This window comes from Ranitomeya variabilis, chromosome 3 (genome assembly GCF_051348905.1).
Source record: "Ranitomeya variabilis isolate aRanVar5 chromosome 3, aRanVar5.hap1, whole genome shotgun sequence".
Classification (NCBI taxonomy): domain Eukaryota; kingdom Metazoa; phylum Chordata; class Amphibia; order Anura; family Dendrobatidae; genus Ranitomeya; species Ranitomeya variabilis.
In genome coordinates, this window is record NC_135234.1 from 549,422,341 (window position 1) to 549,438,428 (window position 16,088).

Here is a 16,088-nt window from a genome sequence, read left to right on the forward strand (position 1 = left end):
AAAGTTATGGCTCTGGGAAGGAGGTGAGTGAAAAACGAACACGGAAAAACGAAAAATCCCAAGGTCATGAAGGGGTTAAAGTTAAAAAAAATTAATTTTGTATTAAAAATAATTGTTTATATAAAGAATCATTTTTAATACAAAAACAAAATTGTGGCACCTTCCCTTTAAGATCCTTCAGACACCTTATCTGGTGGTGCGCATGCGCCAGCGGCGGACACATAGAGGCTCCTGAGTCTCCGCTCTATATGTGCCTGTCATGTCGCTTGGCTCAGGTAGGTAAATAATAAAAATTAATAATTTTATTTAATTTCACTTTGTCACTTCTAATCTTTGTACATAGGCACCAACAAGATTTTGGATTCCTTTGTCAAGTAATTTTTGTTTATAGATTTCTAACTATATACTGTATAAGTGCTACTCATTTGTATGAGTATTTGTTTATTGAGGACAACCGATGTATATTGACTGTAGAATTGCTGTATATAGTACAAACTATCGCATGTTCAAATCGCTTGAGGGGACTAACAAAGCAGAACAGGAAAGAAACTAAAAAAAACATAAAATTTTGAATCAACCACTCATTTTTCCCACTAATAATAAAGATATTTAAATAATATACGAATTCTTGCCGCATCCATAAAAGTCCGATCTACCGAAATATAAAATCAATTAACCCAATCAGTAAACACTGTAAACAGAATTGGGGAAAAAAAAGAGAATCGCTTTTTTTTTTTGGTCACCACAGCAAGAATCATGAAAGAAGTGATCAAAATCTCATATCTATCTTAAAATGGCATCAATAAAAATGACTTGTTCTGTAAAAAATAAGCTTTTGCACAGCCCCATTGACTGAAAAAAGGAAAAAGTTACAAGTCTTGGAAAATGGCGGCACAATCAAATGAAGTAAAACAACGTCCTCTTTGTGAGAAGGGTGTATGAGCGGGCTCAGGAGTAGCATTATGTGGATGACATCCACCTCTATCTGTCACTGTCTGAACTTGTTCCATTGGCAGCAGTTTTAACTCCTTAAATGCTGCAGTAAGTAGCCACTAAGGCTTCTAAATGATTAAAGATATGGGGTGGCTTCTATCGCCCATCGTCCTCCCTTCCCTGTACTTATGGGCTGCTAATAGTCTTTGTCATGGTAGCCAGGAGCCTGCTGAAGGCTGCCAGATCTCTTCCATTTTGGTACTCTTATGAAGTCAACCACAGACAGGTCTTCATAGGAGAGCTCTAATTTTACAATAAACAGATTGCTAAAGTATTTTAGTGCGTTGTACAGCTATCATACTATCAAAGGTTCAAGTCACCTAGGGGGATTACAAAACTAAACAGAAGTATTACAAAATATAAAAAAAAAATAGTTCAAATCCATCACATTTTTCTTCTCTTTTAAATAAAAAAAATAACTAAACTGTTTAAAAAAAAATATTGGTATCCCCGTGTCTGTAAAAGACTAACGGTGAGTTTATTTTTTTTCTTTATCGCTTCATTGGGGGACACAGATAACAGTGGGTGTATGCTGCTGCTGCTTGGAGGCTGACACTATGCAGAAAAGGAAAAAGGGGTAGCTCCTCCCTGGCAGTATACACCCACCGACGAGCACCAAGTACTTCAGTTTGTGCTTAGTGTCTGTAGGAGGCGGACCTGGATCTCTCCAGATCCGCAACTAACCTTTCTTTCTACAGGTTTGTTGTGTTTTTATTAACTCTTTCCTTTTTGTGTTTCAGATATCAGCTTCTGGGTGTTATTTTCACTCTGCCTTCCCCTTATAGGCGGCTGAGCGACCAGTGTGGTGTCATCCACATTGTCTCTCTCAGGCCCGCCGGCAGGACTATATCCCCTGTCACCCTCATAGGTGCTCCAGGGTTCTGGTGGCCAGTCTTCGCCATTTCACTCCTCACCCCTCTCCTCGGAGACGGAGAGGGCTGAGAGGAAGACGGTGGTTGCCAGTGGTGACCTCCCCCCTCCCTAGGGGGTTGATACCGTCTTCTACACCATCTGGACGCGGTGTGGGAAGAAGGTTTCGTGTATTCCAGCGACCCTCCCATCGGGCCCTGGACGATCCTCGCAGACTACGGACCGGACAGTATCAGGTACAGAAGAGCTGGAGGAGCGCTCTTCAGATTCTTTGCGGTCCCGCGCTCAGCGCCGCTCCATGGCTATGTGCAGTCGCGCCATACCTCTCCCTGCGGGCGCGCTCCCCGGCCTGTGCGCGTCTTCCTAGCGTTCCCTAGGGCCAATCAGACGTCGTCCCTTATCGGGACACGCCCCCCTTTCTTGCCGCCCGTCCTATCGGTTCGGCTCCTCCTTTAGGCCACGCCTCCCGTTTTCACACTCTTGTGCTCGCTGCAAGAAAAAGTGGTCAACAGGCCAATCATCGCCTTTCTGCCAGTCCTGCAGTCCTCCTACTATGTCTGCCCCACAGGAAGCCTCTGACTCTCAGGATGAGTGCACTCCTCCTCCCCCACAGTGGGCCGTTGCTATGTCCCAGTCGGTCTCTGACCTGACTAAGGTATCCCAGTCTCTGGTGTGGTATTTCCTGATGAAGGGGGCATGAGACCCCTGAAACGCGTTGAATAAAACCACTGTGAATCAACTATACTCTCTTGAAATTCATCTTAGCGGCAGCGCGGCAGCGCGGAAATTTAACAACAAATCTCCTTTTGAAGACATTAGTCTCTGGTCCAGGCGCTTGAGCGATTTCCACAACTGTCTGCAGCCACCAGTGCTCCAAACGTCTCTCCTGGCGATTCGCACGCACCTGATACCGACCCTCAAAGAGACAGACCAGCCTGCCGTTCTAGGAAGAGGACTCTGTCTGTCTGGCTCTTCATCCACCTCTCCGGGTCCCTCCGCAGCACCCAAGCTGCTCTCCTCTTCCCAATTCCCCTCTTCGGAGGAGGACTTTGGGTCAGACATAGATTCCCAGTCTGGGTCTGACTCTGATTCAGACCAGACTTCTAGTATGCAGGCAATTGTTGATAGTCTCATCTCGGCTATCTCTCAAACCCTCAAACTTAAGCAGGATGAGGCTCCTTCCCAAGATCCTTGTGTTTCCTTTAAGCGAGTAAAACGTCCCTCTTGCTCCTTTCCCAACCACAAGGAGTTTGAGTCTACCCTGTCTAAGCACTGGGAGCATCCCGAAAAGCGTTTTTCAGGCAGAATACACCTGGACGTTCTATACTCTTTTAGTGCCGATCTTCTTTCAAGGTGGGCAGAGTCCCCCAAAGTCGATCCGCCGGTTTCTCGTCTTTCCTCCAAGACGGTTCTGTCCTTACTGGATGGTGCATCTCTTAAGGACGCGACGGACAGACAGATTCAGGCACTGGCCAAATCAGTCTTTGAGGCAACGGGCGCTTCCCTCTGCCCCAGTTTCGCTTCCACCTGGGTGGCAGAGGCCGTCTCTGCCTGGGCCAAGATTCTTCGCCTGGGCATTTTAGCTTCGGCCTCTCCAGACGAGCTAGCCGAACTTGCTGACCAGATTAACCATACTGGCAAATACCTTCTGACTGCCTCCCTGGATGCAGCAGCTTGTGCGGCCAGACCAAGTAGCAACATCGTGGCTATTCGCCGCATCCTTTGGCTGAAGGCGTGGAGCGCAGATACCACTTCCAAAAAGTCCTTCACGAACTTAGCCTTCCAGGGTTCCAGGCTGTTTGGGGCTCGGTTAGACCAGATCATTTCGGACGCCACGGGAAGCAAAAGCACTTCTCTCCCTCAATCTAGGCCCAAACGTTTTTTCAACAGAAAGGGCCCTCTGCCCTTTCGGTCATTTCGCTAATTTGCAGCCTCGGATTCCTCGTCGCAACAGGACCGCCCCTCAGCCTCGGCCGATCGACAGAAACCCTTTTAAAAGCCAACCCCCAGCTGGAGGCCTAAGACCCAACCTTCAAGGTCCTGTGGGTCCCGTTCCAACAGATACCGTTCTAAGTGACGGGTCGCCCCCACCTGGAAATCTTTCCAGGGTGGGAGGCAGGCTTCTTGCTTTCAAGGACACCTGGTTGTCGGTGGTCAGCGATGCCTGGGTCAGGGAGATCGTTACCTCCGGTTACAAGATCGAGTTTTCTTCCCTCCCAGAAAATCGCTTCTTTCTTTCTCGTCCACCAAGGCAGCCTTCCCAATTACCCGGCTTTCTTCGAGCAGTATCTTCTCTGGTCGCCGCTGGTGTAGTCGTTCCCGTCCCTTCAAACGAACGATTTTCGGGGTTCTACTCGAACCTCTTCGTAGTCCCGAAAAAAGACGGCTCTCTCTGTCCAATTCTGGACCTGAAATTGCTGAATCGTCACGTTCGTCTCCGCCACTTCAGGATGGAATCCCTACGGTCAGTGATAGCCGGCCTGGCATCTGCCCCGAGGGTTTTCACCAATGTCATGGCGGCTGTCATGGCCATTCTTCGCTCCAGGGGGATTCTCATTATCCCTTACCTGGACAATCTGCTGATCAAGGGATCTTCTCATTGAGACTGCACGGAGTCTTCAAATCTCTCTGGACACTCTCTGATCCGTCTCGGCTGGATCATCAACAGAGACAAGTCCTCTCTGACTCCCTCTCAGCGTCTGACATTCCTGGGCATGGAATTCGACACGAACTTGGCTCGGGTATTTCTCCCGAAGGACAAGTTTTCCGTTCTCCGCAAAGCAGTCCAGTCTCTCAAACATCCATCCCTCCGTCCCCTACGATCCTGTATGGGAGTTCTGTGAAAGATGGTTGCTTCCATGGAAGCTGTGCCTTTCGGCCAGTTCCACACTCGTCCCTTGCAGCTATTCCTTCTGTCCAGCTGGAACAAGTCCACGACTTCCCTCGACGGTCCAGTTCGTCTGCCTCCCCATGTGTGGCAATCCCTAACCTGGTGGACCCTGTCCTCCTCCGTCCTGACGGGGAGGTCCTTTCTCCCCCTTCGGTGGCAAGTCATCACCACCGACAAGAGTCTCCTCGATTGGGGAGCAGTCTTCCAACAACACACAGTTCAGGGTCGCTGGTCCGGCCAGGAGGCTCTTCTTCCCATCAACCTCCTGGAAATCAGGGCAATCTTCCTGGCCCTATTACACTGACAGGTGGGCCCGTCCGCATTCAGTCGGACAATGCCACGGCCGTGGCATACTTGAACCACCAGGGCGGGACCCGCAGTAGTCAGGTGATGGCGGAAATGGCAAAGATTCTCCGTTGGACGGAACGTCGCGTTCCCGTTATATCAGCCGTTCACATTCTGGGGTCGAAAATTGGGCGGCCGATTTCTTAAGCCGCCAAGGCCTAGCAGCGGGCGAGTGGTCTCTCCATCCCTCGGTCTTCGATCAGATATGCCAGCGTTTTGGCACTCCGGACGTCGACCTCATGGCATCTCGGATGAACCGCAAGCTAGCTCAGTTTGTAGCCAGGTCCTGGGTTCCTCTGGCTATCGACCACGACGCCCTCGTAGTTCCGTGGTCCCAGTTTCAGTTCCCTTACCTGTTCCCTCCTCTTCCCTTGATTCCAAGGGTCGTAAAAAAGATAAAGGCAGAGAAGATTCCGGTTATCCTGATAGCGCCAGACTGGCCACGGCGCCCTTGGTATGCGGAACTCGTGAACATGCTCTCGGATACCCCTTGGAGACTCCCAGACCGACCAGATCTTCTCTTACAGGGTCCGTTCTTCCACCAGAGTTCTCAGTCTCTGAGTTTAACGGCATGGCCATTGAAGGCCGGAGGCTTAAGGGAGTCCGGTTTTTCACAGCAGGTCATTCAGGCCATGATCAGAGCTAGAAAACCAGCTTCTTCCCGAATTTACCACAGGTACTGGAAGGCTTTCTTTCGATGGTGCGAGACTAACCAGGTTTTTCCGATGTCTTTTTCCCTTCCGGACTTTCATGGTTTCCTTCAGGCAGGTCTCGAGTCGGGACTCTCCCTCAGCACCCTGAAGGGTCAGGTCTCCGCTCTGTCCATTCTTTTTCAGAGGGACCTGTCTTTCATCCCTCAGGTGAGGACCTTTCTCCAAGGAGTTGCACACCTTACTCCTCCTTTCCAGGCCCCTTTAGAACCTTGGGATCTCAACCTGGTTCTGGATGTTCTACAGGCTGCGCCCTTCGAACCTCTTCAGGACATTCCTTTTTCCCTTCTTTCCTGGAAGGTGGCTTTTCCGATTGCTATTACATCAGGAGAGTCTCCGAGTTGGCAGCTTTATCCTGCCGATCTTTGTTTCTCGTCCTACATCAGGACAAGGTAGTTCTAAGACCTGTCCCTTCGTTCCTTCCCAAGGTGGTGTCCGCTTTCCACATCAATGAGGACATCGTCCTTCCCTCTTTCTGTCCTTCCCCGGTTCATCCTCTGGAAAAGTCTCTTCACAAGCTGGACGTGGTCAGAGCCATCCGGATCTATCTTTCTAGAACTGCCTCCTTTCGCCAATCCGATTCTCTGTTTGTCATCTCTGAGACTCGCCAAAAGGGTCTTCAGGCGTCAAAGTCCACGATCTCCCATTGGATTCGTTCAGCAATAATGGAAGCCTACCACATTCATGACAAACGGCCCCCTCCAAGGGTGCGGGCCCACTCCACCAGAGCTGTCAGAGCCTCTTGGGCTGTTCGCCACCCGGCTTCCGCCTTACAGGTCTGCAAGGCCGCAACTTGGTCGTCCTTGCACACTTTTACGAGGTTCTATAGGGTTCTTACCCAGGCCTCGTCTGATGCAGGTTTTGGTAGGAAGGTACTGCAGATGGCGGTTGCGCACCGGCCGACCTGAGCCTTTTCTATTAGTCCTTTTCTACCCACCCTTATCTGGGACTGCTTTTGGACATCCCACGGTTATCTGTATCCCCCAATGAAGCGATAAAGAAAGAGGGATTTTTGGTACTTACTGTAAAATCTCTCTCTTGGAGCCTTCATTGGGGGACACAGCACCCTCCCTGCTTGTTTTTTTTTGTACCATGTTGGGCCTAAACGCCCTAGTTGAGTTGGTACTTATATGTTTCTGAGTTCTGTCGCTTCTCCTACTGCTTATTACTCCAACTGAGGTACTTGGTCCCTGTCGGTGGGTGTATACTGCCAGGGAGGAGCTACCTCTTTTTCCTTTTCTGCATAGTGTCAGCCTCCTAGCAGCAGCAGCATACATTCACGGTTATCTGTGTCCCACAATGAAGGCTCCAAGAAAGAGATTTTACGGTAAGTACCAAAAATTCCCTCTTTTTTATAAATTAATAGTACAAGTCAGAACAAGAAACTTTGTAATATATCTTATTAGTAGAGATGGGCACATTTTTTGAGTGCAATTGAATTCTAATTGAATTTTACAGATATCCGCAGCATTGTGTAAAATACAGATTACTTGTAATTCTTTCAGTGTAAATTCTCACAATGGTGGTGACATGCGACCGCCATCTTTCTGAACAGTAGAGGTCCAGCAAAAGGTTAAAAAGAAAAAAAAAACATTCATCACCGCTCACTTATCTAGGCGCAACTGCTGTTCCAGGTCCGAAGAATGCATTGAAAAGTTTTAAGTGTCCCACAATGGTATCATTAATACCTACAGTTCTTCCTGAAAAAACAAACACTCACCCAGCTTTATCAACCGAAAAATTTTAAAAATGGATTAGCTGTGTGTTTGTTTTTTTTATTTTTATTATTAAACCCCAATATATTAAAGGTTGAATCAAATGATGTCCATGAAAAATACTATTTGTCCTGCAAAAATGAGCTGTCATGTTGGAGGAAAAATAAAAAGTAATGGCTATTGAAAAATGAGGATTAGAAAAACAAAATAAAAAAATTAATGTTCTATGTATAGTCCCAATTACTTTTATTGTCTCAGAGTTTTAAGGCTGATGGTAGACTGAAGTCCATCGAATTCAACCTATAACCTAACATGTTCCAGAAGAAGGCAAAAACCCCTTGGGGCAGACATTAATGTAACTATTTCTGACCCCGTAAACAGCTATCAGACTAGTTCCCTGGATTAACGTCCCATTGCATTTACCGAAATCTGTTCCCGACTTTTTTAATGCTCTCCGATGAACCCATATTTTTTCAGAAATGCTCATTACTGGAGTGGATTTACAGGTCAGGTAAAGTGATTTTTTCTGACCATAGAAGCAGGTCAGTGGGTTTGCTAGATATTTTTCAGGTCTGGAAACAAAATTGCTTGACTTTGAAACCATCTATAGATCTTCTTATTGTGAATGCCCTGCAGTTCTGTGCGCTGATGACATATTCCCATCTTCCCTGCCTTACAGATGGCCGTGACGCCGACACCTCCAGCACACTAGTGAGCAGTCTAGTTACTGTGAGTGACATCAGTGACACATCGGACGCCTGACTCACAATAAAATACGTTGCACAGTGCCTTAAGGATTTGTACAGCCAGTGTTGGCAATCCCAAAGTGTTTTTTAATTGTACCCTTTGTATGTTTGTCTTTGTATTACCAGATGTAGCGAATTGTGCAAACACCATTGATGTCCTCTCCGATCACGAATGCAGTATTATATTTGCATATGTCTTTTCGGTCCACACTTTGACGTCTTATCTCTGTACGGTACAATGAATTCATATGAAGCACTTACTGTTCCTACTCTCCGCTGCCTCCACGGCACTTTGTACAATTCAAAGCAATGCTCTAGCGTTAATATACTGCACAATGCGCACCGGAGCCTTACAGAATTGACCCATTATGGAATCAAAATTCTAGAAAAGATTTCCAAGTACTCTACACTCCTATTCTATAAGATGCAATACGGGGCTTTATACCCCTACAAATGTATGTGATTGAGTGTAGCAAAATAGTCATACGTTCTATATATAGAGAATATTTGCCTCCTCTTTCTATAGTGCAGCTGCAAACCTTTAAAGCACAAGATTTTGTGATTTTCTAATTATTTATAATACAACATTTATTCAGTGGTTGAAAAAACGGTACTGTATTTTTTACTGTTTTTTTTTTTGTACTGGAGCTTTAGCAGAAAAACAGTATTAAAATCTTGACTTTGAAATTAATTTCTGTGAACATTTTTTGAATTCTAAAAAGTCTAATATGGAATAATGTGCAGATCAATTCTAAGTATAATGCCGTGATGTTACAGAAGTGTATCCCACCCAAAAGACTAGAACCTCAATATTTTAACTGTGTTTTTAGTAAATAAAGGAAAAGAGCGGCTGGACAATGGCAGTACTCCTACCAATGCTCCTTGGAATACCTTAGGGGTGGCACCACTGTAAGACCCGAATCTATCTAGTGACACAATTGCTGTAAAACAGTGTTCAGAGATCACACGTGATAATCATGTAGGGTAGTCCATCTAACTACTGTTTATAACATGGCATCAACGTATTTTCTAGATTTGCTGCTATTTTATTTACTTAACCCTTTTAGTTTTAACCCTACACAGCTATAAATTTGCACTCAAATACATATTTAGAGGGAACTTGTCACTCAATTCATGCTGCTCATACCAAATCAGAGTTCAGTGGTGCCGGATTAGTCTCCTCTCTTCCTATAGTCCCGGATGGATCTTCAAACTAACGCTGGAGCATTACAAAGTAAATCATACATGGTGTCAATCATGCAGCCAGGCTCATGTTGGCCATGGTTTGGGCATGACAGATTCCATTTAATATCCAAAACTAACAGCATCATAGAAATCTAAAAGGAGCAAGATATAAGATTTGTGCGCAAATGGCCCAAACAGTTCACTTAGTGCCTGATACACAAGTATGTGATGTACTGTCAGCTACTAAGACATCTTGGCACATCACGGAGCCATAAGAGACTGGACCATGATGGCATGGAAAGTGAGAAGTATTTCTGTTTTATACCTCCTCTATTTAAACTCTGTTAATTGTTGAAAAGGTATAACATGTAAATACATGATTTAATTGATCAGCGTTACTTACATTCTGTTTCAGCTGCATTTTTCTTCTACCGAAGTAGTCTTTCAAAGTGTCCACATTGAGGAGCATGGCTGCGAGGAGTACCAACTTACCTTCCAAAATATTGTCAGGGGTGGACCCAGAAAGTAGAGGGCCAATGTGCAAGGACTTTGTATAGAGCCCCCTCTTATCCCATCCCTCATAATTATTTCTAACAATCCACAAGTAATTATGAGCTGTGAGGTTTATTAGTTTATTAGTACAAGCTCTCATGTGCAAGCTAATTGGTGATACGATGACATTGGCCCCCTAACCTATTGGGCACTTATGCACAGGTTACACTGATGGTATGTCCGCCACTGATTGGTGGAAATGTGGTCCATTAATGAGATGGCAGAAGAAAAACCATCTTCCATGTTTTTGCTAGTTTTTCCACTTAGTATTATCACTTATTCATTCCGTCATTGATTTAAGTCACTTTCTATTGTCAGTTTGATAGCAAGTCAAATGCTTAAAAGGATGTAATGATAGAAAATATTGAAGTCCGAACTACGCGACAAGCAAGAACAAGATAATGAATTCTCCACACTTAAGAATGAATGAAGCTTTATTGTTTTTATTTATTCCTTTCCTTTTTTACTCTTTTTCTTTTTTACTGCTTCCATTTTTTCTCCTTTCTGTTCCTCTAATTAAAATGTTTCAGACAAATGTTTTTGTGTTATAGTCTTCCGAGGTACCAGTCATCTTCAGTTTGGTAATCCCTTTGGCCTGGCTGTATGAAATCTTATTAGATGATGCTGGTCTGAAAAGAAAATATATATATTGTACCAGTGTTACTTCTGTAAGTCTTTGTATGCTTTACTAATAACATTTTAGTGTGTAGAGAAAAGCTAGTTCCAGAAGGTAAGAAATAATGTTGTCAATTAGCATGGTTCATTTGGCTGTGTGAATTTAGTGGAAGATAAATGGACCTTTTAGGTAAAGTAATATTGAACTCTTAATTTGACACCCAGGACATAGGGGCATAGTGAAAGTTAAAGGAGTGATCTCATGTTGTGTTTTGAGTGCACTGCTTCCTTGTGGCTGTCCCCCTGAAGATTGACAGTTCATACCAGCTTTGTTGCATGCACCACTTGTCCAGACTGGATTAAAGAACCTGCTAGCGGTATACGCTCCTTACTTAGGTAACCGATCCCTCTGAGACTTCGGGGTGGCCGGTTTCTCAGTCAACATGTTATACACTATACAATTACAGCACCAATCATAGCAGTGAAAAGGGATGTAGGTGATCGCAGCGCCACCTCTGTTTATTAACCCTTTTGGTGCTGATTGGCTGCTCAATAGTTACTGACCAATCTGCACCCAAAAGATTAATTTAAAATAATGATCGCCCATCTGCATGCTATTTGTCCCTCAGATCTGGCGTGCAGAGCGGTTGTGTAGACTTTCTGTGTACCTGTGAGAGAGAATTCATTGGTGGCCAGTGCGATCCTCCTGCAATCTGATTTCTATGCTCTCTGCTGTGTGACTGATCTGTGATCACAGCAGTTCCCAATTCCTGTTCCAGTCGCCCTCAATCTCCCCAACCCCCACTTTCGTTTTTGTGGATCACTGTTTTTGGCATCTTTTACGTGTGCGACCACTCTCCCATTGCATTTTACACTGGGCAACCAAGTTCAATTTTTGACGCACTTTTTTTTTGCAATACGTGTGCAGTTCCTGAGGTTGCAGTGCACTGATCAGAGTCTGTGCCAAGGGACTTTTTCTTTATCTATAAGTAGAGTAGCAAACGTTGCAGTGTGATGGATGTCCGATATTCTTGTAGAAGAAATAAAATTGTAGTTAATACCGAGTTGCTTTATAGGTAGAGAGGTAGGGCATTAGGGGAACAGACGTCACAATGTTAGTGATGTCCGTTTTTATTTTGCAGAAAAAAATAATAGTACATTTCTCTTCATAGGTAGAGCACTAGTGTAGTGAACGTCACTGTAAATTTTTTTATACCATTTTTTTTTTTTTAGAGAAAAAAAGCAAAAAAAAAAGGAAGTTAAAACTTAACAATTAATGTAACCATTAAATTGACAAGACACAATAAATAAAATCAGACACCTACCCAATAGTGCATAAAAATGCCAAACAGGGAGCTGATTGTGGGTCAAGAGACTACCAGTAACACTAGCAATAATATTTCAAATTAGACATGCACAACCTATTATATAGATCAGTACCACTTATGATCTTGTGAACTATGTCTAAATAAATAGGGGGTACATATAGACAAAATCAATCTCACCAATCTGGTAGATGATATAGTTTCCAAGTTGAAAAATGAACCCTCCTATGAAACAATGGACAGGAATCCATGAAGGCAATTCTTATGTCAATACAAAAATTCAGTATGCCATTCCTAAACAAGACCGCCTCCCAGTATTGACATAATAATTGCCTTCATTCATGATAGATCATCTATATCAGCTGCCTGGAGAACACCTTTAAGTAAACATGAAATTTGATGTAGAATCAGAATCTTTTTACTGTTCAACCTCATGCAGCCTAGTACATCACAAAGCGAACAATGGATAAGACAAGTGGAAGAAAACAATACAAATTATATGGCCAGTCCTGTCCTCATAGTCAGAATAATTTTATTCAGATCACTAGAAAGTTCTAGTTGATTATTATAATTTACATAAGACTCTTTTGGCCTCTGTCTGCGGAATCATGCCATAGACACGTTTAGCACATATCCCTGTGAGCTTTTCCTGGCGTATTCACCAAATGTCCGCGAATGTGATTGGAACAAACCCTTACTAGAACCTATTTACATAATGTGTGCTTCTCTTCCTTTTCCTTTCAGATTACAATTTAATCAGATGATGCAATCTGAATTCTTCAGGGTAAATTCTTCCTTCAACACAAGCCTACTTCATGGCAAGCAGTCAGAGAAAATATAAATCTGTTTGTTTCTGGCTTTCATGCACTATTGATAAAGTCACATGAAAAAAAGATCACGAGAAAGTTATAAGGGAAGGTTATTTATTAATCATTAAAACCGGCTTCTCCATAGTTCTCTTTCATTTTCTGTAAAATGGGGGGGCAGCCATCTATACTGAGCTCTAGACCGTAATTGAAGGGAACCGACATACATGCAGCATGTAACAGACCCTGGCTGCATGGTTTCAGCCATATATGTTTAGTCTCCTGTGCGACTTGGTCTCCGGCAGCTATTAAACTATGTTTTACTCTGAAATTCTGCAGCATTTTAGAGTCAAACATACCTGGCTGAAATCAAGCAGCCAGTGTCTGATAAATGCTGCCTGTGGGTTGGGCAGCATGTTTCAGCTGTTATTTTCCCTTTAAATCAGTGTGAGACATCCACGAAAAAGGACCTATCCCATGATTAGTGCATGTGCACACAACGTCTTTTTCAGACAGTTTTTCAAAAGGAAGACGCTTCAGGAGATGTCAGAAGTTTTTTACCTAAAGCGTCTTTTTGTAATTTCCTGAGTTTTATGATTGACTGAATATTTTTTAGCCTTTTTACATAGTCTTTGGGAAGTCTGTGTGAATAAAGACATGAATAAGGGCAGACAAAGGACTGGGTCCCGAACTCTTGACACCTTTTTAAAGTTAATGTCCTGCTCAAGGAGGGGAGGCTATGCCCTAACTTGCACAAAATGCAAAACTCCATGAAAAAACACACAAATTGAGCTGGAGTTTGAGTTAGTATACATACAACATATAAATGAATGTTCACATTAGCGATTAAACAGACAAAACCTACAAGAAACAAAATGAGCATAAACCCTGATGTAACTAAATAAGTAAAAACGCAAATGTGATTTTAAATAACATAGGGTTCCTAGTGAATGCTTTTGATAAAAAAAAAGTATAAAAGCCATCCCACTAGCGGCAAAGTGGCCCTATTCGGGATGGTTACTCCAGCTCAGTTTGTGTGTTTTTTCTTGGATTTTTGCATTTTGTGCAAGTTAGGACATGGCCTCCCCTTCTTGAGCTTGATATTACATTTAAAAAGCTTCCCAAAGCTGGTGTCCAGAGTTTGGGACTCAGTCCTTTCTCTGCCCTTATTCACAGAAGTCACTTCTGATAAGTAAGGTAAGGTTTTAGTATTAGACAGTGTAGGACCGTCCCAAATACAATCACTTTGCCGCTGGTGCAATGGCTTTTATGTTTTGCTTTATCAAAAATAGAATTAGACTTAGCGGTAATTCGGTTTCTAGGAACATCCCATGACAGCATAGGAGGTTGTCTCCACGCCCTAATGGGGGACAGGAAGCACAAAGAGGTTAAAAGCCCCCCCCCCTCCGCCTACTTGCCAGTGATTTATAACGGACACCATAGCACCGGTTACCTTTAAGACCCCTTGAGAAAGGCACCCGCCGAAACGTGCGTCGGGGTGGACGGGGGCGAGGTACCAGTTCTATTTGCTATATCTTTGCACTAACCGTGTACTCTATATATACGTTTTATGTGCCAGGCTCCTTTGTGATCCTTCTGGGCTTTAGGTCCAAGTTGCATATATATACCAGGTAGTCTGACGCAATTTTCTTATTTGTTTTGCTATATTTATGCTGGTTAGTAAATGGCTATTTATATGCTGTAGTCACCTGCCCCCTGTCCCTATAGGTACTTGCTGATGGTTGCACGGGGATTGTTTCCCTCTGTCATGTTTCTCCCTGGTTTTATTTTCAATAAAGATATTTGTATATTGATATAAATTGGACTGTTTGCTGCCTTTTTTTCGCTGCTGTTCTGTTTCATTATATGGCAGTTGGTCCACTATGGTCCTATTTCTCTGGTCCCAGTTTGAAATTATATGAATATACCCTATTTTGGGTAAATAATTATTATGGTGGTGACCTTTTATTTTTCCACAATTGTGTTCTTTCTTACCTTTAAGATCCCCGGAATAATCCAAGGAACATAGGGAGGGAAATAGTGCTATCGTGGAAGGTTCCTAGAAACCAAATTACCGGTATGTCTAATTCTATTTTCTCTAGTCACCTTCCACGACAGCATATGAGGAATAACAATTGATTCTGCACTAGGGGGGACAATAGCCTGGAGAACTTTCTGGCCAAAGGCTAAATCCCTATTGGGCAATAAGTCCAATTTGTAGTATTTGGTAAAGGTATGAATTGATGACCATGTAGTGGCGCTGCAAATCTGCTCAGTAGAAGCACCAGCTCTCTCAGCTCAGGAGGTTGAGGTAGATCTTGTAGAATGATCCCTGACACCACTTGGGGGAGTCATGTTTTGGGCTAAATATGATTCTGAGATAGCCCTCTTTATCCAGTTTGCAATGGTACTCTTCGCCACCTTCCTTGCCCTATTCTGCCCTGATAGATGAATAAATAGATTTAGATCAATTCTCAATGATTTGGTTTGTTCCAGGTAGTATAAAATTGTACATCGAACATCCAGTGTATGGAATTAATCCTCCCTTGTATTTTTCGGATTTTGACAAAAGGAGGGAAGCGCAATATCCCGAGAAAGGTGGAAGTCAGACACGACCTTGGGCAGAAAGGATGGATCAAGATGGAGAACTAAGCAATCGTCTTTGATTATTAAATAGGGTTCTCATGCGGATAGAGCCTGTAGTACCCCTATGAGCCTTGCCATGGTAAAGCTACTAGAAAAGCTGCTTTAAAAGATAGAAGTTGAGGGGTACAGTAGGACAAGGGTTCGAATGGAAGGTTGTGTAAGACCCCGGAGGACTACATTTAGATCCCCTGAGAGGATGACAGGCTGTTTCCTAGGAAACCGTCTAAGGGCCCGCACCATAAATCTTTTAATCCAACGGTGGTTGGCTAAGTTCTGGTCAAACACTGAACTTAGGGCAGAAACTTGAACTTTTAAGGTACTAGCTTAAGGCCTAGCTCTTACCCCCTCTGTAAGAAGTCCATAATTTGTGAAATGTTGGAGTGAAAGGGGTCTAGGAGTGCACCAGGAAGGGAATTTATTCCATACTTTGTTATATATTGCATTGGTGACTAGCTTTCTGGACATCTGTAAGGTGGCAATTACTTTATCCGATAGCCCCTGCGCATGCAAGACCTGGGCTTCAGTAGCCAAGCAGCTAACTTCAACTTCTGGGGATCTGAGTGATACAAAGGTCTCAGAGAGAAGATCTGTGTCTAGAGGTAAGTGGATTGGACCGTCATCCTGAAGATCAATCACCAGGTTGAACCAGCTCCTTTTGGGCCACATTGGAGCCACCAGGATGGTTGGGAC

At 43.8% G+C, this 16,088-nt stretch overlaps 2 protein-coding genes across 7 annotated transcripts in view; one reads left to right on the forward strand and one right to left on the reverse strand.

Annotated features, from left to right (window-relative positions):
• DZIP1 (DAZ interacting zinc finger protein 1) overlaps positions 1-8,956 on the forward strand; it is a 151,217-nt gene extending 142,261 nt beyond the window's left edge. For all 5 annotated transcript variants that reach the window (XM_077297159.1, XM_077297158.1, XM_077297161.1 and 2 more), the window contains one exon: positions 8,203-8,956. In XM_077297159.1, coding sequence (XP_077153274.1) covers positions 8,203-8,285 — 83 coding nt within the window. In that variant the 3' untranslated portion in view covers positions 8,286-8,956. The remainder of the gene's footprint in view (positions 1-8,202) is intronic.
• Positions 8,957-10,407: 1,451 nt separating this feature from the next.
• CLDN10 (claudin 10) overlaps positions 10,408-16,088 on the reverse strand; it is a 34,031-nt gene continuing 28,350 nt past the window's right edge. For both annotated transcript variants that reach the window (XM_077297163.1, XM_077297164.1), the window contains one exon: positions 10,408-10,635. In XM_077297163.1, coding sequence (XP_077153278.1) covers positions 10,533-10,635 — 103 coding nt within the window. In that variant the 3' untranslated portion in view covers positions 10,408-10,532. The remainder of the gene's footprint in view (positions 10,636-16,088) is intronic.